General features: G+C 49.3%; 1 protein-coding gene across 1 annotated transcript in view; it reads right to left on the reverse strand.

The window, feature by feature from the left end:
- LOC139765670 (uncharacterized) overlaps positions 1–25,365 on the reverse strand; it is a 320,213-nt gene that overhangs the window by 63,406 nt on the left and 231,442 nt on the right. Inside the window, exon 2 of the mRNA XM_071693403.1 lies at positions 2,227–2,274. Within this exon, the coding sequence (XP_071549504.1) occupies positions 2,227–2,274 (48 nt within the window). The remainder of the gene's footprint in view (positions 1–2,226; positions 2,275–25,365) is intronic.

The following is a 25,365-nucleotide window of genomic DNA, read 5'->3' on the forward strand; positions in this document are numbered from 1 at the left end:
GATATCTGCGGTGTGGACTGAGGGAGGGAGGAAAAACTCTTCAAAGACTCGTCCTTGGGTCAAGGATGACTCGAGATGTCCTCCTCGTCATGTTCTTCTTCAGCATAATGTTCTACGGAAAGGTACGCTGAGTGTACTGATGAACAGAACTGGGAGTGGGGACTGATTCTCAAGCATTCGTTGTGGCCCATCTGCCTGAAGTCGATCTCGTAAGCTCGTTCAACTTGCCAAGAGTCGATCTCGTAAGCTCGTCCTACTTGCCACGAGTCGATTTCGTAAGCTCGTTCAACTTGCCACGAGTCGATCTCGTAAGCTCGTCCTGCTTGCCAGGAGTCGATCTCGTAAGCTCGACCTACTTGCCAGGAGTCGATCTCATAAACTCGTTCGACTTGCCACGAGTCGATCTCGTAAGCTCGTCCTACTTGCCAGGAGTCGATCTCGTAAGCTCGACCTACTTGCCAGGAGTCGATCTCATAAACTCGTTCGACTTGCCACGAGTCGATCTCATAAACTCGTTCAACTTGCCACGAGTCGATCTCGTAAGCTCGTCCAACTTGCCAGGAGTCGATCTCGTAAGCTCGTCCTACTTGCCAGGAGTCGATCTCGTAAGCTCGACCTACTTGCCAGGAGTCGATCTCATAAACTCGTTCGACTTGCCACGAGTCGATCTCGTAAGCTCGTCCTACTTGCCAGGAGTCGATCTCGTAAGCTCGACCTACTTGCCAGGAGTCGATCTCATAAACTCGTTCGACTTGCCACGAGTCGATCTCATAAACTCGTTCAACTTGCCACGAGTCGATCTCGTAAGCTCGTCCAACTTGCCAGGAGTCGATCTCGTAAGCTCGTCCTACTTGCCAGGAGTCGATCTCGTAAGCTCGACCTACTTGCCAGGAGTCGATCTCATAAACTCGTTCGACTTGCCACGAGTCGATCTCATAAACTCGTTCAACTTGCCACGAGTCGATCTCGTAAGCTCGTCCAACTTGCCAGGAGTCGATCTCGTAAGCTCGTCCTACTTGCCAGGAGTCGATCTCGTAAGCTCGACCTACTTGCCAGGAGTCGATCTCATAAACTCGTTCGACTTGCCACGAGTCGATCTCATAAACTCGTTCAACTTGCCACGAGTCGATCTCGTTAGCTCGTTCAACTTGCCAGGAGTCGATCTCGTAAGCTCGTCCTACTTGCCAAGAGTCGATCTCGTAAGCTCGTCCTACTTGCCACGAGTCGATCTCGTAAGCTCATCTCGACTCCCCGAGTCTACCACAGTGAGGCTGGGCTTCTGCGCTGTGTCTTTGGCGTGCCAGGCAGGGTTCTGCTGGGCGCTGCAACCCGCGGGGTCCTCCCGCGTGAAAGAAGAAAAAAAATGTCCTTTTTTTTTCTCTTGTAAGAAAAAAAACTTTGTTTTTGGTTTTTGTTTTTTCTTCTCCGTCTCCCGAAGATCTCTTTGTTCCCCCTGTACCTACTTATTATATTACGAAGCTTTCAACTTTTTTTTTTGTCCTCTTTTCCTGCGGCCGCTTTTATGCTTTTGTCTGGCGCGTCCTTTCATGGTCTTCCATCTGCAACTTTCTTCTCAATTTACAGAAACCTCAATTCTTTTCCCAGTGGAGGTTCCCCATATGCTCTTAGGCTTCCAGGTCTACTACCTCCAGAAGCCGAACTGGGGCAGGGCTTCCGGCAAACAGGTTTCCCAACTGCGTGGCTTGAAGGGACCAGGCGCTCTTCCCTGCCCTTTGTGTTCCAAGAGCCTTCGTCAGCACAGCCCCTCCTTTGCCTGGAGATTCAGAGCTGGTAAGACAGATCCAGCATCCGAACTCGTTCTTCGATAACCCTAAGACCTTACACTATGACGTACTGAACACAGAGGGTGTGTTACAACCTGCAAAATCATAATATATAAAAAAAAAATTAAAGAGGAAAAAAGGTGCAAATTCAAGGCGCTGCAGAATGGCGACAAGCTAAAAAGATGTAATCAAACAGTGAGAAAAAAACCATACGCAATATATAAATATATATATATATATATATATATATATATATATATATATATATATATATATATATATATATATATATATATATATATATATATATATATATATATAAGGAGAGTGAGAGATAGGGGCGCAGTTCAAGATGGCAGCGAGCGACTGGCCACAAGCTAAGTCGTAAGCTTTCAGAGATGTGAAGGCGTGTGTGGGGGGTTGGGTCGGGCGGTGTACCTACTTCCTCCTGGCCTGACGCAGCTCCCTCGCCCGGCCCTCGCGTCGCGCCCTGGAGGCCACAAGACCATTAGCATCACAAGGACATGGCAGCAGCGTCAAAATCGTGACACCGTTATCAACTACGTCTCCCTTCCGTGGAACGGAAACGTTCACAATCACATACATAACGTTCACAATCACACACATAACTAATGAAAAGCAACTGGATCTCACGTCATTACATGGATACCAAGTAGAGTTGTGGTGATGTTTCAGCGAAGGGATGAAAGATGCTGAAATTTCAGTGGGAATTTGTTTATATACTCAATCATAAAGAACTTAAAACATTCTACAACTGCACGTACAATCTAAGCTTGCCTAACGTATGTGCTGCAGGGAGTACCTTCATCCCCACAGCTCGTTCTGAGGCCAGTAAGTGTATACACGACCTTACTTTACATTACCTTACGGTGCTAGGGCAAGCAACTTAACCTTATCTTAAATTAACCTGACAGTCAGGGTGGGTCAGGTAGCACAACTTACTTCTAAATACCTTACAGTCTGGGGCCAAGCAGCATACCTTAATTTACATTACCTTATGGTTCTAAGCTAAGCAGCATACCTCAAGGGGCGCCAAACAGCATACCTTACAGTCTTGGGCCGAGCAGAATACCTTACTTAACCTTCTGTCGAAGGAAGCCCAAGTCTACTACCTCCACCAATCCGTCTGGGACAAAATCGCACCGGTGTTCCTCTGAACATCTGAACATCCTGGCTGTTTGAGGCCGCAGTCCGCGGCCCCGTCCCCCTCCAGTTGTTCTGTTGGCCGCAGCCCAAAGACTTTTCGTAACTACTGGATCCTGGGTTCACTTTGACAGTAGCAGTTTATAGATACCCCATAACCAATAACTATTAAAGAATCTAAAACAGTATCTGAGAAGAGGAACCGAAACACATGAAAAAAAAAAAAAGAATTGTAGTCTTAAGAACATTCACAGATTAAAAGAAAACACACACAAAAAAACCCAAACATTACCCAATCCAGGAAGAAATTTGTAAAGAAAAAGAAAATTGGACTAAGACATATCTCTCGACCTGGCCCCTGAGCTAGCACTATACAGATGAGGGTTGGCTGGATTCTACGAACCTTCAAAGACGAGAGACGCAGAACCAGAGATGGCACCTTTCAAGACACCTGCATTGCACAGATAGGATCAGCGCTACCTACTCACAATCATGACCCTTTACGGCATAAGGAAAATTCTGAGCTAGTTTACGCGTCAAGATCATTTAACAGGCCCGCACCAACATCGTCAAAAAAATCAGAGTTGACTAACTTCTTTCGGCCGGCCTTGACCTTCTAAGTTAACTTTGAAGCCCTGATCATTCTGGGTGTTTTAGCCGCCGGACATATTCCACGCACAGACTTCCTCCATTATGTGACCCCCGACCCCAAGACGGGACTCCCGTACCCACATCCCCAAACCACTTTCATCTCCAGCGTCGAAATATCCTCATCTCTTGAACTCCGAACACCAAATGACCCTCTCTATTTTCTTCTCCAGAACACCAGAGATACTCGAATCCTCTCGCAGTTAATTGTAGTGAATAACCAATTTCCTCCACCTTCCTCCAAAACAGTGACTGACTCTCAAATACTAATCCATTCTTCATACCAGTTCGCCGTTAACCGCACTGGCGAGGTACCGCCAGGACCGTACGATACTTTCTTTAAAGAGTCCCACCAGCTCACAACCACTCTCTAGCTGTCGCGTAATGCACTGAGACCAGAGCATACCATCCACTGCCAATAATGATAACGTCGTCGTAAACAGAGGTTCTATTTTTGTCGGGCAATAAACACTTGCAGATCGTATGTACGACTGATTACGTACACGAGCACCTTGCAACCACTCTGGTACCCTCAGTGTCGATACAACAGTCTTCCAAGAACTTTCCCAGCCAACCATCTTGATGTATCAGAGAACGACCAAACAAGTCCTTTATGCACGATATCGTGCCTAAGGACCTGCTCAACCACCCGTCACCATGATATCGCGCCAGAGGACCTGCTGGACCACCTATCACCCTGATATCTTGCCAAAGGACGTGCTAGCAACGACCACCAGCCATCACGTTATCGTGCCGGAGGACCACCAGGACCACCAGTCACCATTACATCGTGCCAGAAGACCATCTGGACCACCAGTCGCCACGATATCGTGCCAAAGGACCACACCAGTGACCATGCGCCTACACCAGCGTGCATCACCGGCCCAATATACTCTGGAAAGACATACGACTTCGGCGGGATCCAGCCCAGCGTAGCCAAAGCCGTTAACACAGCGAGGTTCTGCGATCTCAAATCTAACTGCAGGTTGATGGCACCGGTGAAGCCCCTGCCACATCGTACACACACAACGCTGCCACCAAGCGATCCACAATGACGTTAAGGGACTAAAAATGTACACGCTTTAAATCTCAAAAGGTTATTGAATACTCTTTAGCCACACGACGCTACTCAATACGCTTTACTTCAACATAGTGTTGGACATCCCTTAGCAACACGACGCTACTCAATACGCTTTACTTCAACATAGTGTCAGACATCCCTTAGCAACACGACGCTACTCAATACACTCTACTCCAATATAATGAGGGTCAGATGACCCCTAAAACCGAACACAGGAGTGGACAGAGGAGTGTGAGGTTCTGGGATAAGTACAAACTTCGGCGGCTAGATGCCCTCGTTGGATAGGAGCGGGCGGTAGGAGTAAGAGAGTGGACGCCAGGTGCAGGATATGAGAGGATATTTTTGGGGGGCGGCGGGCAGGCAAGCAGGATAAGAGAGGGCGATGGCCTGGAGGGCTTGAGTGAGTACCTTATGGGTGGCAGGTATTGGAAAACCATCAGGGTGGTAGGTGCCTGCACACAGAGGGAAAGGGAGGAAGGCAGGAGCAAAGGACAGGAGCCGGGAGGCATGAGGCCGTCCAAAACACCCTCTGCACTCGGACTGTGCGACCTCACGACGCCTGATGACCTCCCTCCCGGTCCACGACCTCACGACACCTGTCGACCTCCCTCCCTCTGCGCGACCTCACGACGCCTGACGACCTCCCTCCCGGTCCACGACCTCACGAAGCCTGGCGAACTTCCCTCCCGCTAAAATAAACCCTGCTTCATCGCCATTTCGCAGACAAAACGTTAATAATGTACTTCGTCATTCAAGGCAGGACCACCATTGGGAAAGAATGAACCCGCGTTGACGCATGACCATGCGCGAGTATAAGAATTTACCGTTTTCGTTCCGTATGATATTGATTTCTCCCGCGAAAGTGGCTATTTTTTTTTCTGCACTCCAACCCCATCCCTGTGGACAGGGGGCGCAAAAGAGGATACACATATTGTACAAAAAGTCCAGGGTCTGGAACCCCAGTGGTTGAAATACACTAGAGGGAACACTGAAAAGTGTAAACATGGTTTGGGAAACGCAATGAATTACTTGGCAATTTAAATGGCCAAGTAACGATCGTTACACTAGGTACCTAACTAGAGAGAGAGAGAGAGAGAGAGAGAGAGAGAGAGAGAGAGAGAGAGAGAGAGAGAGAGAGAGAGAGAGAGAGAGAGAGAGCATTCTCAGGGATAAGGGAGAAACAATAATGTCGACGTGTCTCCAGCAAAAGGCGACTATTAAGAGCGGGAGAGAGTGTCTGGAAATCCTCCTCGCCGGTGCTAGTTTCTAAGAAAAAAGGAAGAAACACAGAAGCAAAGCCTTTGTCGCGTGCTGGAACACACCCTTCCAGAGTCACAACAAGCTATTTCATTCGGTGCCGGGGAAATCCATTTATCAAGTACTGGAATATACCCTCCCAGAGCAACAGACCACCTCCCAGTACTGGAGCACATGCTTCCAGAGCAACAGACCCCCTTCCAGTACTGGAACACATCCTTATAGAGCAACAGACCACCTTCCAGTACTGGAACATATCCTTCCAGAGCAACAGACCACCTTATCCATCGACCTGACTAACACATATCTTTTTCCTTTGCTTTAAAGTCTTTGTAAGGCAGTTCAGTGCCCACAAAACTACAGTACACATCTTTTGACAAAGTCCTCGACAACTTTCCACTAAATGGAAAACTTATTCAAATGTCCCAGAGCTTCTTTTTGTCTAGTCTTAGAAAATGTATTTTGCTGAAGATCCAACGTTCTACGAGAACCCTAACCCTTTCACGGGCAAGACCCTAAAATTTCACCGTTCAAAACGTGAATTAAATATCCATTGCGGAGGACCAGCCCGCGTTTTTATCACTGGAACCCTATCTATTCCAGGACAGATAGATATCATTGGAACCCCTATTTATTCCAGGATAGATATATATCACTGGAACCCTATCTAATCCAGGATAGATCGATATCATTGGAACCCCTATCTATTCCAGGACAGATAGATATCACTGGAACCCTATCTATTCCACGATAGATATCACTGGAAACCTCATCTATTCCAGGATAGATATCACTGGAGACCCCATCTATTCCAGGATAGACATCACTGGGAACCCTATCTATTCCAGGATAGATAGATATTGCTGGAACCCCTATCTATTCAAGGATAGATATCACTGGAAACCCCATCTATTCCAAGAGAGACATCACTGGGAACCCTATGTATTCCAGGATAGATAGATATCGCTGGAACCCCTATCTATTCCTGAATGTGTTAGTGCCACTCCATGGAACGATCTGCCAAAACCTGGGGTGGGTTTCCTGAATCCTAAAACACCTTTTATATTCTCTTCATCGTCTCCTTATTGAGATCTGGAAAGTCTTTTCGGCGAGTCCAGGATGTGGTCCATAAACCGCGCGCCCTGGAAAACCTTCTCACCAAGACACGGAACGCCTGGCTGGCGGCGAGTCCTGGGGCGCGTAGTGACGACAAGAACAACCCGAAGGCAAGCAGGCAGACAGGGGCCCCGCCCCCCCAGCACACAGTTACAGCTGCCAGACTTCAAATTAACTAACTTCATCCGGATGCCGCCTCCGAGCTCCTCTCTCTCTCTCTCTCTCTCTCTCTCTCTCTCTCTCTCTCTCTCTCTCTCTCTCTCTCTCTCTCTCTCTCTCTCTCTCTCCAAGACTTCCCACCGCCACATTCTTTCCCTCCCTCACTCCGGATCTTCCGCTCTTACTCCCCTCTCACGACTCTCCCTCCTAACATCTCTCGTCCCTGACTCCCAGCCAAACCCTGTCGAAAGCCTCCCGCCTTTCGCACTCACCGTGTAGCGTGTCCCTCCCATCACTTCAGCTCCCTCCTACGAGTTTTCTCCCCATCCTGTCACTCTACTACTCGCTCCGGCAAGGGTTCGCCGCCCCTCCCAACCCCCGACCACTGGCTCACTCTTTCCTAGGACCTCTCCCATTTCACTCCTTCCGCCTCCCATCTCTCACTGTCTCCCGTGAAAAATTTCCCCTTTCCTATCTCCTCCACCTGATGTTCGACCATCTCTCTCTCTCTCTCTCTCTCTCTCTCTCTCTCTCACGGACTCTCCCTTCCTCACCCTTCCAGGGAGTCTCTCCTTTGCCACTCGTAGTGTCACCCTTACCCTCCCTTCCACACACACACACACACACACACACACACACACACACACACACACAGCCACCTCCCACTTGCAGTGAAATCCAACACCTCAGTTTGTTCCTACTGATATGGCTACCCATGCGACCACAGACATAGCCACCCATTTCTTTTAACGCCTGAACACCTCAAAATCATACATGAAAATAGAATCACAAAAAGAACTAAAACCCCAGTTCGTGCGCGACAACTGACTGAAAGAAAAGCTTTCTTACAGCAATGTAAAGGGCAGCTCAAACCTGCACTGCGCCTAAGGAGCCTCTTGGCCAACTCTACACACAGTCTACTGACTCCTATGATAAAAGTGAAACTGTCCAATAAGTTGTGATAAGAAGGTGACCGGTGAAAAATAAATAAGTACTTCATCAATACAGGGGTGCCACAAGCCACTGACTTGCGCCGGTAACCCCGGCAAGTCGACTGTGTGCCCCACGCTCAACCTGCGAGCGGTAGCGCAAAAGGATTACACAGGTCACAGAGGGTCTTGGTCAGGCCCCAGTGGGTTGATATCACATAGAGAAGCCGACCCCACCCTTGGTGTCTCCTGGAAGACAACACGACGACATGCTGCCTGGCAAGATGGTTATGGCCTCAACACCCCACCTCCCGCCGGCTGAGTGCCCAAGGGCACCCTCCAAACCCGCTGGGCCAGGTGATGGCTGCCACCACCATGCGTGCACGCACCTCAGCACCGTGGCCACACCCGCTGAGCCAGCTGGTTAGGCCAGGTAGCAGTCGTCTCCCTACATAAACCCGACCACACATCTCACCACCGTGACCCTTGCTGGCTAAAACCCACGAAGCCTTAGTTTCACCGTGCCTCTCTACATAACCATCCACATCGGCAGACAAGAAAAAAAAAATAGAATTCCCGACTCTCAGTCCTATCCGGAGCAAAAAAAAAAAAAATATCCACACAGTTATAGGCTACAGGTCGAAGACCCCACATGGAAATATTCAGAGGTAAAAAAGAAAATGCTAAGGGCTCCACCTAGGGCAGCCGACGACGAGGAGGAGGAGGAGGAGGAAGGTGGACGCGGTCGGCCTGAAACAACCCCCTCTCCACCGTAGCGCCATTGTCCTCGGTCATCCTTTACCTCACAACGACGTAATACCTTAACCGCACCAGCGACCCCTCTTATGCCGCCCATCGCCGCGAACTAAACCCCTCGCCACTCACGGTTATCCCCCCTCCTCAAAGTCCGACCCCCTCCATGTATTTCATGACCATTAAGCCTTCTCTCCCTCCTACCCCCCCACAGTCGACTCTAGTGCCCACCACCGGTAACAACCATCACTGTCATCCCGTTACCCATCATCGTCGGCTACTGCCGAGGGTCACCCCAAGCCGTCGGCCAGTTCATCATCCAGTCACTCCCCGTCGGCAGTCATCATCCAGTCACCCGACCGCCTGTGTCACCACCATCAGGTCCATTACTCATCAACCATTCAGCAAATCATCACTTGGTCCTCACAACCGCCAGTATCGTCACCAAGTCCCCCTCCATCACCGGCCACCATCACCCAACCCCCTCCTCTATCACCGATCGTTATCTTCCATTCCCTTTCCATCACCAGTCGTTATCACCCAGTCCACCACCCACCCTCTCAATCACCAGCCATCATCACTCAGTCCTCCTCCGCCACCAGCCCATCATCATCCAGTCTCCCTCTATCACCAGGGAGTCCCCCTTCATCACCCAGTCCCCTTACATCACCAACCATTTCAACCCTTTCCCCCTCCATCACCAACCATCATCACCCGCTCCCCCTCCATCACCAACCATCATCACCCGCTCCCCTCTCCATCACAAAGCGGTCCTCCTCAACACCAACACACCATCGGTAACACAGGCTCCCCAGCACCCATGCCTCACCCTCCCTTAGCCATCAGCCTTAATATCAGAGTCTTAGGTTCCATGTATTTTCCTTCCATATAGCTTTAAAAGAGGACAGAACAGAGAAGACGATAAGGGGAATAAAAAATCAATGCCAACCACTCCCCGTAAAATCCCCACCATTCCCCGTAAAATCCCCAAGACTCCCCGTAAAATAACACAAACCAAACACGGATTTCACAAACACGAGAAGACGCGGGAGGTTATCACATCTTTTTTTCGTTTTCTCTACGAGGTTTTTGCATTACGAATTCCCACCTGTACACTGGAGTCGCCTACCATACGCACCGATACGACGAAGCCGTACATGAAAATCACGACACACGCCCGTAAATCATATACATCTACGTCCTATAATTTATATAATTCCTTCTCCGTAGGGAGGAAAAGGGCACTAATTTCAAGCAATAGTGCCACCATCAAGGAGGACCTGATGGGGATAATAGGAGAGTCCCGTCCATCCTCCGTATGATGGAAGACCCGACCCCTCAAGACCCCTTGAGAACCAAGCCACGCCCCTGGGCCAAGGCGTCAGTAAGGCACTTCAATGGGGAGACGGTTCGGACCCACGGGTTTTGAACGGCAACACCCAACGTCTGACCCTTTAAAATCCCTTAAAGATGGGGTTTGAAGCCAGGTCATCATAACTTAAAGGGTCGTACCGTCGTGCTCGAGTAGTATCGTCGTGTTCATTGGTCGTACCGTCGTGCTCAAGAGTAGTATAATGAGGAATCACCTCCCACTCCAACCCGTTCTCTTTTTCCAAGCTGAGACATCACCAAAACCGATTGCCCCATGTTAAAACCATCTCATTTACGCTGTATACATACCTGTATGCCCGGGCCTAAGCCAGGTATCCAGTTTATCGAACCAACCCCCTCGGGGAGAGGAAGACCTACTGGGTTGTGACTGTGGACCGACTGCCGCGACCAGGTTTCGAACCTACGTCGGGCGGTCCCCGTGAACGCGTTACAGTCAGCAACGCTAACCGCTACACCACGGAGGTCCAATAGTCTATCGACTTAACATACAGACAGAGAAGGTGAGGGTACCTATACACGCACATATGAGTACCTGTGAAGGGATTCTGCCCAAAACTAGAGAGAGAGAGAGAGAGAGAGAGAGAGAGAGAGAGAGAGAGAGAGAGAGAGAGAGAGAGAGAGAGAGAGAGAGAGAGAGATCCAACGTATAACCCAACATACCAGACTGGGGCACGACGCGAATCCACACGACACATACCTGAAACAATAAAAAGATACATTTTAGTCACTTTTCAAAATCCAGTGTGTTGGCCGGGGACCACATGCCATGTTATAGCTAAAATATAAGAGTTATAGCTAACATCTAAGAGTTATAGCTATTATTTAAGAGTTATAGCTAACATATAAGAGTTATAGCTAACACCTAGGAGTTATAGCTAACCTATAACTCTATCATTTAAGAGTTATAGCTAATATATAAGAGTTATAGCTAACATCCAAGAGTTATAGCTAACATTTCAGTTATAGCTAACATCTAAGAGTTATAGCTAGCATATAAGAGTTATAGCTAACAGATAAGAGTTATAGCTAACAGATAAGAGTTATAGCTAACATCTGAGATTATATCTAACATCTAAGAGTTATAGCTACCATGTAAGAATAATAGCTAACAGATAAGAGTTATAGCTAACATCTGAGAGTTATATCTAACATCTAAAAGTTACATACGTCACCTAAGAGTTATAACTAACAATCAATATTACAGGAGTCATACCACACACTGACCAATCATCACCCACTAGGCCAAATATTTTTTGGGGGCTATCTCTTGCACGTAAGGCAAAAGTATAAATATTACTGAGTAATTATAACGGTCTACCGGACCATGTACTGTGAGGGGGGGAAGGTCTGCCTTAGACCTGAGAATGATAATGATTATAGAGTTCCTACATCACACGCATGAATAATTGATATGATATCTGACCCGGGATATTCAATGAATATTCAATAGCCTCGCCCGACATCCCTCCCCCTTACCCACACACACACACACACACACACACACACACACACACACACGCACGCGCGCGCGAGTGTAGCAACACTAGCGAGTCGAGGACGCTCCCTCCACCCAACAGGGCGGTGAGGGAGCCACCGTAAGACACGCGCCGGTAAACTATGTAAACGAATGCAAATGAGGCCACAGAGTGGTGGAAACGAGCCACTGAGGACTGCCATCCCCCACACTCCCAACGTGGGAGGAGGCCGGGAGAGGGAGACACACACACACACACACACACACACACACCAACGAGGGTAATTTGGCGTGACGGACGGACAGAGGAAGGACGGAAGGGCATCGGCGGCGAGAGCAGCGGCGCGCCAGAAAAAGAGAGGGAGGGAACTGCCTCTTCCCTGGCAACAGACCTACCTGGAGGCCAGCCAGGTGGGTCTCCTCGGCTCACTTCCCTCTGACCAACACACACACAAAAACAAACAAATGCGGATGTATAGAAGTGAAAAGATAAAACAAACATACATACACATGTAAATACACACACACACACACACACACACACACACACACACATATATATATATATATATATATATATATATATATATATATATATATGTAATAACTCCATGACCCCTTTCCCTGAAGGGAATCCCACGGCTTCGAGGCTGCGCTCCTTCCAGTAGCAAGGAAATGTACTCCAATGCGTCAAGACGATGATACTGCCTCCCTTATTAGACACAATAACCAAAAAAAATATACACATTAATACTATCTAACAGGCACTGAACAAACGTTCTCCCCAAACAGTCTTAAAACGACATCCCACCAGAGAAAATGAAAAATCTCCCAAACTACACTCCCCAGACATGTACGGTTCATTCTTTCTCGTCTGTGTTCTGGACACCATCCACCGCTCCAATATAACAAACATCGTATCGAAAGATCGTTAAGACCCGTCCTGCCCAAGATGTAACTTCCTTACAGAAGAGACTAGACACTTACTCCCCAAGCGTACTGCGCTCACCCAACAGACAACACTTTGTGACCCATGGTTTTATGGTTTCACACGGTGGACATGGCCGGCTTGCCCAGCGCTGCAGGAGCCCCGTAGACGACAACCCTAGGGCAGGAAGGAAAGGTAACAGCTACATAATGGACTGTCTCTCCCCTGCAACACTGGGTGTTGACAACGACTCAGCTGACCCGCAAAGGTGTTCATCCCGCCTGCAACCTGTCAGGTTCTGGTGCATGAAGGCCCTCAGAGCCCACGTCCTCTCACCACTACCCAAAACAAGTAGATTAAACCCCGCCACAATGTGAAGAAGGAGCGGGTTCATGCTTTTTTTTTCCGACATTATCCTCTAAACATGTTTGCCATTACATCCGGCGTCTTCAGGAAGGCGGGCACATGATCACAACCTGGCTCAGAAGACAGGAATTACTTTATGATCCATTCGGTAATTAAAATACAGACAAAAGTCAAGACTGCTGGTTCGTTCCGTCCCTCTCGTGATTGTATGAAAAGACACGAGACAGAGTGTTGGTCTGTTCCGTCCTTCTGCTCCTCAGAGGTGTAGGTGCTTGTGTGTCATAAGTCAGATAACGATAGCTTAAATCCACACCCGGGGCTTCAACACTCTTCATTCGCTACACAACGTGACGGGAATGAGCCAGACGCCACGCTCCTCCAACACCCCGTCTGCCGAGAACTGTCAAGATGACGTCAGGGCTGTGACGCACGGAGCCAACTTACGCACACATTACTTGGACCTGACTCTTTCTTACCTGGCCCTGCCTGAGCACTCCGCGTCTGCCCCTCCCTGGTCTGGTCCTAACTAGCATTACTGCGTAACCGTGAGTGCAAAACGACCGATGAAACCACCTGGGACAGCCACTCGTACCATGACACTAATCTTGACTCCTGGCATCGCCTGGCATGACACCTACTGCGTCTTGTCATCGCCTGGTTTCAAGCTAACTGGGTGGGGCCTGGGACTATCAAGGTGTGGATGCCAAACTTACGGTACCATACGTGGGCTCGACGCTAATTTGCTACGGGAGGCGACCTGGCGCTGGTGCCGCAACGTACTACAACACCAACTGCTGGGCCACACACTGTTTTGGTATGATGATGCGTGTGATTCGTCCTGCTCAACGAAGTCGTGCACTGGGACTTGGGTTAATTCGTTATGGCGTTCAGTGGGACTCCTTAGGGTGAGAGTGATTTGGCCCCCCTGACACGACCTGATAAGACATATGATGGGCCTGTCACTGCCTGATATGACATAAGCTGGGTCTGGGATTACGTAACAGGAGAAAAAGGGGGAGGGGGTGGGGGAATCGGGCCTGACAGTGTCTGGTAAGACAAACTGGACCTGTAAATAATTGGACCTAGCACTACCAGACCTGACACATGTAGAAGACACACAAACTGGACAATACCCAACCAGACAAAGACACAATGTGGGCCTGACACGGCCAGCTATGACGCAACAGTGGGCCTGACACCACGTAGCATGACCCTAAAGGTGTTTGGCCAGACAAGACACAGAAAGGGCCTGACACAACTACTTAACATACTAATGGGACCTGAAACATCAAGACAAGACATATATTGGGCCTGACGCAACCAGATAAGACACACGAATACGCCTGACACCAGGTTATCATATGACCCCTGACACCACGTATCACGAACTCCAACGGCGCCTAGCCATGGCCAGGCACGACACGGTCTGGCACTATCTGGTCATGATGGCCACCTCCCGCCACACACACACACACACACACACACACATCACGAGGCATCAGAGGGCCCCTTTGAGCACGGCTAGTGACCTCACTGGGCTTCACGACCAACAACAGCCCGTGATCTCACCTGCGCCAGTCATGCATCCTGGTCCGCTTTGGCGGACGGCAACACTTCCACCCACTGACGCAAACCGACTAAACCCGCGCACTCCACCCTCGCTGCATACACCACCCACGGACAGATAAGGTTCGAGGGGTACACACAGAGAGGACCTCGGCCGTTCCCTGGTGGGTCCAGGGTAATACGCTAATCGAAGGGCGTGATTTTCAGGGCTCAAAAGACAGTTCTTAAAAGGAGCGTGTATTGGATAACTCACCACATTAGGAGACAGTTTACAAAGTGACCCACACTTTAACTTTAATCGAGTGTTTTTCCCTCCCTTTGTGACCGTAACGTGAAAAAAAGAGTGAGTAAGCCTTAAATGAATGATGAAAATAAGTAACCCTAACGTGAATAAGAATGAGTAAGCTAAACATGAATGACAGCAGCACTAAGGTGAGTAAGCCTGTCGTGAATGACAATAACTAACCCTAATGCGTATGAGTAACCCACCATGGGTACCGAACCCTAATAAGAATGAGTAAGTCTACCATGCATGACAGTAAGTAACCCAAATGTGTACAGAAATGACGAACACACTACTCTACAATGAGTACGAGTGAGTAAGCCCGCTAGGGAAGAGGAACAAGCCCATGATGAATGAAAAGCATAAACCTACCATGAATGTTGACATGGGTACAACCGTATCATGTGAATGGCCAGGCCGGCAGCCAAGAGTCGACCCATACAAACCAGAGCTCTCTGATAGCCTCCTTACCCTACGCTCCGTTATCAGTGAAGAAGTGAAAACGCTGAGTAGAACAATAACAGGAAGCCCATTCTCGAGCCAGTCTTAACCTTATCTGATAAGGATTTGCCACGGGTAACAGAAGACGCCTTACATAGCAACGTTTAAGAGGCGGATGTACGTACGTATCGATATTCCGTCTCTGGGACACATGACGGCAGCAGTGATGGAGTGCGTTGCGAGAACAGTAGCCGTCTGTAGTCTTCAACCATGCCCCTTGCACCGTGTGTGTCTGTATGTAGGCTTACCCAACACCACCTTCTCACCATCGCCACTTACCCAACACCACTCCAGCCTTCTCACCATCGCCACTTACCCAACACCACCTTCTCACCATAGCCACTTACCCAACACCACTCCAGCCTTCTCGCCATCACCACTTACCCAACACCACTCCAGCCTTCTTACCATCACCACTTACCCAACACCACTCCAGCCATCACCACTTATCCAACATCACTACAGCCTTCTCACCATCACCACCTGACCAACACCACTCCAACCTTCTCACCATCACCACACACCCAACATCACTCCAGCCTTCTCACCATCACCACTTACCCAACACCACTCCAACACCATCACCAACGTCCTGGCGAGAGAGAGAGAGAGAGAGAGAGAGAGAGAGAGAGAGAGAGAGAGAGAGAGAGAGAGAGAGAGAGAGAGAGAGAGAGAGAAACCCTCCTCACACGCCCCTGAAGACTTGTACTTATAGGTCTGGACTTGTACACTATATCTTACAAAGTGATGATAGTATCAATGGCATGCGTGGGAGATGGTCTGCCAGTGAGGGGGGTTTCGCTCAGTAACAAGTGATCACCTGAAGTATTCAAATGACGCGGCATTAAGAGTTGCTCACGACGACTGAAGACCTCGGACTGTGCCACTGGACTCGCCTCTATACCACACGTTCAAAATCATACACGAGTTTATGGAGAGAATCAATGGAGACTTAGCCCAAGCCTTACTCAGACAGGAAATCCAGCCATAAATGTAATCCCATAGTACCTATTACGAATTTCCCCCTTGAATATTCATGAATATTCCATGAATATAGCAAAATATGCCTTTGAAACATACGACTGTGAGGCAAAATCTATTTCGAGTTTTACAGCAATTTTTTTTTTCTTTCTTTTCCTCGACACTTGCAGAGCAAAAAAGAGTTGGGTGACTATTTTTTTTTGCGAGCGGCAAATACAGCCGGCATTCCAAATCTCTTTTAATTTCTTGCAATAATCCTCTCTCGCCAAACTCAGTCAGTGTTTATGATACAGCCTTGCAGTGGTAAATAGGCAAAGGCTCAAATAAACCCACGAAATACGGTTCTCTGTTCCCGCGTCCGCATCTGCGTCACAGGCGCCCGCACTGTGCCTTAGGTGTTCGGCCCCTGTGTCTCTCATGTCCGCAATCTGTGCCCCTGGTGTCCCGCATCTGTGTCTTAAGGACGATCCCCTACGCCTCGGGTGCCTGTCTCTGTGTCTTAAGGAGTCCGCATCTGTGCCTCAGGCGTCCGCATCTGTGCCTCAGGCGTCCGCATCTGTGCCTCAGGCGCCCGCATCTGTGCCTCAGGCGCCCGCAACTGTGCCTCGGGAAACCGCTTCCCCGTGCCTCAACTCTCCGCATCTGCGCGTCAGGTCTCCGCATCTGTGCCTCACGCGCCTGCCTCTATGCCTCACACACAGCGGCGGGGTTTCCACCCCTTACACTCACGTTAACTACCGGGGAGCCAAGAACCTCCACGGGAGTAGCAAGATAAACAAAATACTCAAAACCCAAAGTTCTCCAACTGTTTGACCGGTTCGTTTCTGACTACCCGACAACATAACGAGCTTGATCAAACAAGACAGTTCACGTCGGATCTGAGTTTCCTCAAACACATCGGGAAACTTTACGACCCTCGAGCACGACGGTATACGATCCTTGGGGTAGGGTCAAAGGCCAGGTCATCATACTCAAAAGGTCACAGAAACGTGCTCAAGGGTCGTGGCATTCTCTCTCTCTCTCTCTCTCTCTCTCTCTCTCTCTCTCTCTCTCTCTCTCTCTCTCTCTCTCTCTCTCTCTCACCTGGCAACTCAGGGAAGATGATAATTCCATCAAATCCATCTGGACAAAGAACGCACATACTGTCGGGTGACATGAACAAACGCACAGCGAAACAACAAGGAATCCCTGAAGAAGAAGAAGAAGAAGAAGAAGAAGAAGAAGAAGAAGAAGAAGAAGAAGAAGACGAAGAAGAAGAAGAAGAAAAGAAAAAAGAAGAAGAAGAAGAAGAAGAAGAAGAAGAAGAAGAAGAAGAAGAAGAAGAAGACAAGAAAGAAGAAGAAAAGAAGAAGAAGAAGAAGAAGAAGAAGAAGAAGAAGAAGAAGAAGAAGAAGAAGATGACTGAGAAAGGTTGACCACATAAGCACTTCAAACGTGCCTTCGACCCCGACACACACACTCCGGTGAGACAGAAAGCCGCGACTACTATAATGGAGCGACGAGAGGACTTTTTATGCGACGAAAAAAAAAAGGGGGTGAAAAAAAGAGCCGTCGACCTTTAAAGGTCGCTAACACACCTGGCGAGAATAAAAATGTCAAAAGAGTCGAGAGAGAGAGAGAGAGAGAGAGAGAGAGAGAGAGAGAGAGAGAGAGAGAGAGAGAGAGAGAGAGAGAGAGAGAGAGAGAGAGAGAGAGAGAGAGATCCACCACTACCTGAATTACCTGATGATGTACTGAACCCACTCGGGATGTCACATGAAACTCGAGACACGGAAAAAGGAGCGACTAATTTCATCTAGCGAGACGGCAAATTGACATCATTTCCATTCGTGTTCATGTGTGACAACTTTGAACCATCCCTTGGATCATTCAAGGTGATTAACAAATAACAAATGATGAGAGTAAAGGGAGAAGCGAGATAATAAGAGCAGAGAGATAAACGAGACAATAAAGAGGAATAGGCCAATTATCAACCTATTGGATGAAGGGTAAGGGTGTTACCGGACTCCGCCTGCATGACTTCCACCGCGAGTGAAAAGAAGTCACCTTTGGCGAAGCCTGTCTCTTCGTGAGAAGCGGCCTCGCCAAAGACCTCCTCACTCTAGAGACAGCGATCATTTCCCTGCTACTGGATATGGAGCGCAGCCTTGACGCTACAGGAGCTCCTGGGGAAAGGAAGGAGGGAGGGGGTGGGTGTCATGTGGCAATAATCAATAAATCAAACGACTTCAGCAACTGGGAACTCCCCCCTCCTCCTCCTCCTCTACTCCTCCTTCCATGACCGGGAACTCTCCTTCCTCCTCCTCCTCTACTCCTCCTTCCATGACCGGGAACTCTCCTTCCTCCTCCTCCTCTACTCCTCCTTCCATGACCGGGAACTCTCCTTCCTCCTCCTCCTCCTCCTCCTCTACTCCTCCTTCCATGACCGGGAACTCTCCTTCCTCCTCCTCCTCCTCCTCTACTCCTCCTTCCATGACCGGGAACTCTCCTTCCTTCCTTCCTCCTCCTCCTCTACTCCTCCTTCCATGACCGGGAACTCTCCTTCCTCCTCCTCCTCCTCCTCCTCTACTCCTCCTTCCATGACCGGGAACTCTCCTTCCTCCTCCTCCTCCTCCTCCTCTACTCCTCCTTCCATGACCGGGAACTCTCCTTCCTCCTCCTCCTCCTCCTCTACTCCTCCTTCCATGACCGGGAACTCTCCTTCCTCCTCCTCCTCCTCTACTCCTCCTTCCATGACCGGGAACTCTCCTTCCTCCTCCTCCTCCTCCTCTACTCCTCCTTCCATGACCGGGAACTCTCCTTCCTCCTCCTCCTCCTCTACTCCTCCTTCCATGACCGGGAACTCTCCTTCCTCCTCCTCCTCCTCTACTCCTCCTTCCATGACCGGCAGTGCGGTGGCCTTGTTCGACCTCTACGATGAACCCCCCCTCCTGAGACTCCTGCCATGCACTTCACTTGCGGGGCCAAACTACTGAACGATAACTTCACACACAAATATGACTTTTATGGAGAGAAGCTAAATATTCTCAGGAGAGACCTTACACTCTGAAGCCACAAACACACACACACACACACACACACACACACACACACACACACACACAGGAAGTCTGCTGAAACTGGCTCAACACAGCCGCGATCTACACGACCCAAGCAATCGACAACAGCGACACACACACACACACACACACACACATGGCGTTATAGCGTTCCTGGAGTTCTACGCGATAAGATTCACAGATTTCCCTCAACTCCGATAAGATCGAACAACATCTTACACAACCCAGGCGGGGCGGGGCGGGGCGGGGCGGGGCGGGGCGGGGCTGGGCGGGGCGGGGCGGCGGTGGTGCTGCTTCACAGCGGGAGGACCACGACCCGCACTCGACCACTAAGATAAGATTGTAGGACGCCGGGGGGGCGCGCGGGGCATGAGTCACTTGAGAACACGCAAAATCGCTGACGTAATACATTTTGCGGCTTTGGGAGAATATAACAATAAAAAAAAAAAAATCTGGTATAAAATCGTGACCGGCGTGGTGTCACAGTGCACATTATAAGGGTCAAATGAGAACAACTGGCACAGAGAGAGAGAGAGAGAGAGAGAGAGAGAGAGAGAGAGAGAGAGAGAGAGAGAGAGAGAGAGAGAGAGAGAGAGAGAGAGAGAGAGAATGGTGCAACTTTATAATCCCCCCACAAAAGAATGAGAAAGAGACTAGATCTAAGGAGACGTTCTCGTAAACCCGGACATTTCTGGCGGTAGGAACGATGGTCAGCCGTCATTACCGGGTTAAAATGCTACTTGATGGTCGTGCTAAACAAGAGAGACTCTTGGATGTGAATGTGTTGAGCAAGGGGGGAAGCTGGTGGGAGGGATGTCTGATGTTTACCCTGTGTGGTGGCGAAGGATTACAATATCTTGCCACGGTGGAAAAAAGGTTCTGTTCCTAGGACAGTGCAGTCGTCCCTGTGTTGTATCCTCTTCTATGACAAACAGTTACACAGTCAGATAGACAGACAGACAGTCATACTTTTCACTGTAGCCACTTGGAAATCAGCATCACTCGCAACTCTGACGCATTTACAACCTACCCAACGCCCTATACTCTTCGAGACCTTAGTCCCGATCCGTCAAGCATTAGGAGAGAAGGCTCTTGAGGTACTGTCTTCTTCGAGACCCAAATACATCCATAAGCAAATGGAAGACTCCTTCCCCTTAAGGCCACTCCCTCCAGGTGGTCAGCGTGCAGGAGATGGTAGGGGACGGAGGTTGCATGGAGCCTAAGGACCGTGCTGTCAGTCGGGAGGGAGGGAAGGGATGCACTAAGTTCAACCTGAATACTCGAGATGTGGCGCGGCGGAAGGCAACGACAGAGATAATAGCGGCGGTGATGGATGCGGGAGGTGGGCTTGGGAGGAGCGGAGAAGACGTTGGACAAAAACCAGGAGGAGGAGGAGGAGGAGGAACAAAAACTTGGGTCAATGAAAGACCAAATGGTCGTCCGAGGGTTACCGGAAGCCTCCATGTGTGCGCGGGAGGTGTGTATAGTGAGAGTGGGAAGTGTGTATGGTGAGCGTGGGAAGTGTTGATGTGTGACTGTGGGAAATGTGTATGTGTGAGCGTGGGAAGTGCGTACGCGTGAGTAAACACAATCCTATTCGTCAATGGCTAAGTTTGGGAGGGAAACGTACTCACCGTCGGCAGCTTGCACAAGATTCTCACCCAGAGGGTTAGGAGTGCCACACACAGGGAGAGAGGTACAGATACAGAAACACTGGATGTAGTATGTAAGAGCCTCACTCGTTTGCATCGAACTGCTACCTATCCCTTGAGCAAAATGGTACGACCCTTGGGTGTGACGATACGACCCTTGAGCAAAATGGTACGACCCTTGGGTGTGACGATACGACCCTTGAGCAAGATGGTACGACCCTTGGGTGTGACGATACGACCCTTGAGCAAGATGGTACAACCCTTGGGTGCGACGATACGACCTTGAGCAAGATGGTACAACCCTTGGGTCCGACGACACGACCCTTAGGCAAGATGGCCCTGTCCTTAAGGGCCAACTGAGTCAAAGGTTAAGCCATCGTACTCAAAAGGTTGATTCTCTTTTATACGACAGGAGCGCGACTCAATCTGACGAGGCGATGAGCAAACTCGAGACTAATAAGACATCTCCGTAGTAATCCCTCCATATGAACCACTGCTTCCTCAGCACCGAAGACAGACGTATCTCCCCTGGAATTTTCACACGATCCAGGGGAGACAGATGGGGGAGGAAAATCGTCGCCCCATCATCCGGAAGGGGGAGGGAAATCCTCTCTCTCTCTCTCTCTCTCTCTCTCTCTCTCTCTCTCTCTCTCTCTCTCTCTCTCTCTCTCTCTCTCTCCCTGCGTCCGGCAGGAGGAGCATTTTAAAAGGCACCCTTACGATCCGTTTCCTGTAATCTGGCGCCCTCTGAATAACGCTAAATGAACTACTTCCAACACAGCCGTCGGCAACAGTAAGAGTTGGCGAATTTTTCACAGGGAAAAAATTCCCCCGAAGGAATGACGTATGATGCGGTGACGTAAGATGGGAGGAGTTACGACGCGACGCAGCGCCAGTGTCAACATCTCTAGAGCCCGTATCATAACTTAAATCCTAAATTCCATCTGACTTCGAGGAAACCTGTCGCAGCAGCCGCCCTACGTCACTCCTGCTCCAGGAGTACTATCCTCACAAAACAATTCCCCCAAAAAACTCTTTTAAAAAGGCATTCGACGCTTTGTTAGACGAGTTTAGACACAAGCATCAACCCGGAGAGGGTGAAAACTGCTGACACAATCCCCCCGTACATTCAAGATGCGAAAATAACAATACAAACCACTTCTGTTAACAGAACATGTCACAAAGGTTTCTAAAGGGAGGGAAAAAATGAACGAACGCGGAAATCCAAGAGAGTGCAGATTAATACCCTCTCATAACAGATCGACGACCATCTATGATAGTATCCTGGAAGACGCTGAAAGGCCAAGAAAATGCTAAATGTTGCTCGTACAGACCACGAGAGCTTATAATCACGGATGGTAACACATGCGTTGGCCACGAATGGAAGGTCACTTGCCGTTCCACATGCCATGGTGTGGGACACACATCACTGGCAATCCCGAAACGTGAGTGTTGCTCTTGCTGGAGGCTGTGGGGGTACTTGCGAGTGTAAGTTGCTGAAGTGAGGTATGGGTGAGCCTTGCGTTAGCAACTGGTTTCTGTGGTAAGAACGGGGTGACAAGTATGGGACTATACAGGATATATTTTTGTTACGTTGTACAGACGATGAGTTTCGTGGCTTGTAAGCAACAGGTGATTATTCTGGGTGCTCTGTTTAGTGTGAATTATAATCTTATGCTTCTTTTCGAAAGAGACGATGGCCAAGGAGGTGAGGCGTCCTTTAGAGTGGAGCGGATGTACTGCTGGCAGTGGACACTGAGGAGTTCTCTTCATCATCCAAAACGGGAGCGGGTGAGTGTTTTAAGGGCGATTTGTGCTGATACCTATAAAGTGGAGCGGTGAGGTGTGTGTGTGTGTGTGTGTGTGTGTGTGGGTGTGTGTGTGCTGGTGCTCTGGTGGGGTGGGAGCGGTTGATCATTCGCGATAATCAGATTGTGAAGGTTATCATCACGCCCATCGGGCGGGTGGGGTTGTCGGGTGGGTTTAAGAAGGTGACGGTGGGTTTCTGTGTCGGGGAGATGCAGAAGGCCTGTTCTGGACGAGCCCGATCATCTCACTGTGTGATGCAGAGCTGCCTGTATGGGATTGTTGCTTGTGCTGTAGAGTCAAGCGTGTTGTGGTGTGGTGAGGTCGCCATGGAAGACACTGAAGACGGCCGGAGAACGAGACAAGTTAGAGAGGAACGAGAGAGGCAAATCAGGACGTCTGAATTATATATTCTTTTCACGACATATATCCTAAAGCTGTGCATGATTCACAACCTGCATTAATGAAGGCACTGTTGTCCCCTCCTCCCCCCGTTAGATGATTGTGCCTGCTCACGTTCTGCGCCTCACAATCTGTTGTCTTCTTATCCCCAGAGATGTGTCTGCGAATAAGCTTACGCGGTTATGTGGCCCTGGTCGACCAAGCTGTGTGATGCTAGCAGGTCTGTGGGTGACCGGACAAAAGATTTCGTACGTTCCCTTGTTCATGAGCCGATCTGTCGCAGGTTAATTGTGCCTTAGTGTGCCACATGTCCTCCTGGTTTGCTATGTCTCACACTGTCGTATATCCCACATTCAAAAGACTATACAACTCTGTCTCACAGTCTCTGCGTCCAGCACTCTACCGAAGTGCACTCACGACCTACCGCTGCTGCTACTTAAGTCAAAATATCACACCCGCTCCTCTGCTACCCAGCTTCTCCGGAAAGCAAAGGTATATCTGCGTACATAATAATGTCAGAGAATCTTTTTCTTTCCCTTTCATTCCATACTAGATCGCAGTTTCCCGCGTCTGTTGGGTTGCGCCAAGGGAAGAAAAAGAAAAAAGGCCCATTCGTTCAATATCCATTCTCTAGCTGTCATGTGTAGTGCAACGGAACCATAGCATCCCTTTCTCTACAACCAGGCCCCACGGAAATAAAGCAAAGACCAAAACAAGAGAGAGGATGGACGCTCATATACACAAAAAAAAAGGGGGGAACTAATCAATATAAACCAGAGTGAAGCAGCTACGTGGACGGAGGCCACAGACGATCAACGGTGAGATCTGTGGTGTCTTAAAAGAGGATCAAGGAAGGTTTACGATGCCTAACAAACGTTTCGACACAGTTCACCGCGTGTTTACAGACGTTCTCGGTCACCCCACCAAGGGGTTATTTGGCGGCATTCCCAGTCGCACTGGAATGTCTTTATATAGGTTCTGAAGCGCCTTAAGTTGTCTTATAGATTCTCCCTGAGCTGGGCCAAGGGTGCACCTGGGATGGTCTTGGCTCGCGGGGATAATCAAGAGGTACTCAGGAGGCGGGTGTGGCCCAGATGTTCAGGAAAGATTTTTTTGGTGGCGGCCCAAGGATGTTTACAGAGAGTGTGAGGAGGTAGAGGGATGTTAGAAAATGTAAGGCTGTGGTCCAGGGATGTTTACAGAGGGTCTGAGGAGGTAGAGGGATGTTAGAAAATGTAAGGCTGTGGTCCAGGGATGTTTACAGAGGGTCTGAGGAGGTAGAGGGATGTTAGAAAATGTAAGGCTGTGGTCCAGGGATGTTTACAGAGGGTCTGAGGAGGTAGAGGGATGTTAGAAAATGTAAGGCTGTGGTCCAGGGATGTTTACAGAGGGTCTGAGGAGGTAGAGGAATGTTAGAAAATGTAAGTCTGTGGTCCAGGGATGTTTACAGAGAGTCTGAGGAGGTAGAGGATGTTAGGAAATGTATCACAGCTGCCCAAGGATGGATGTGTAGAGATGGTCTGAAGCGGGTAGCGATGTCACGAAATGTTTTGCCGGAAGTCCAAGAATGTTCATAGACGCATCAGACAACATGGGATGTCACGAAAATGTTTTGCGATGGTCCACAGAATGTTTACATAAGGTCCCAGGAGGGTCCAGGATGTTGGAAAATCCTCTGCAGAGAGAGGTCCAAGAATATCTACATAGATGGTTTGAGGCGGGCCGGGATATTTGGAGGTGATCTCCACCATCACTCCAGGAAAGGCCTTTGAATCGATCTTAACCTTCTCGATTCATCCACACTTCTCTACACACACACACACACACACACACACACACACACAGAGAGAGAGAGAGAGAGAGAGAGAGAGAGAGTATCCCAGACGTTCGGATGTTTCCCCCCCACGACACACATGTTCTGGGGCAGCCCACGCGTGATGTTTAGCACCGATCGTGCGTGGTAAACGCGTCATAAAAAAAAAAAAAAAAAAAAAAGTGAGGGTGGTATCGCACATGTCGCCACAGTGACCGTGGCAGCAGAGGGATTACTGTCACTAACACTTA

The sequence above is a fragment of the Panulirus ornatus genome, chromosome 55 (assembly GCF_036320965.1).
Source record: "Panulirus ornatus isolate Po-2019 chromosome 55, ASM3632096v1, whole genome shotgun sequence".
NCBI classification, from domain to species: domain Eukaryota; kingdom Metazoa; phylum Arthropoda; class Malacostraca; order Decapoda; family Palinuridae; genus Panulirus; species Panulirus ornatus.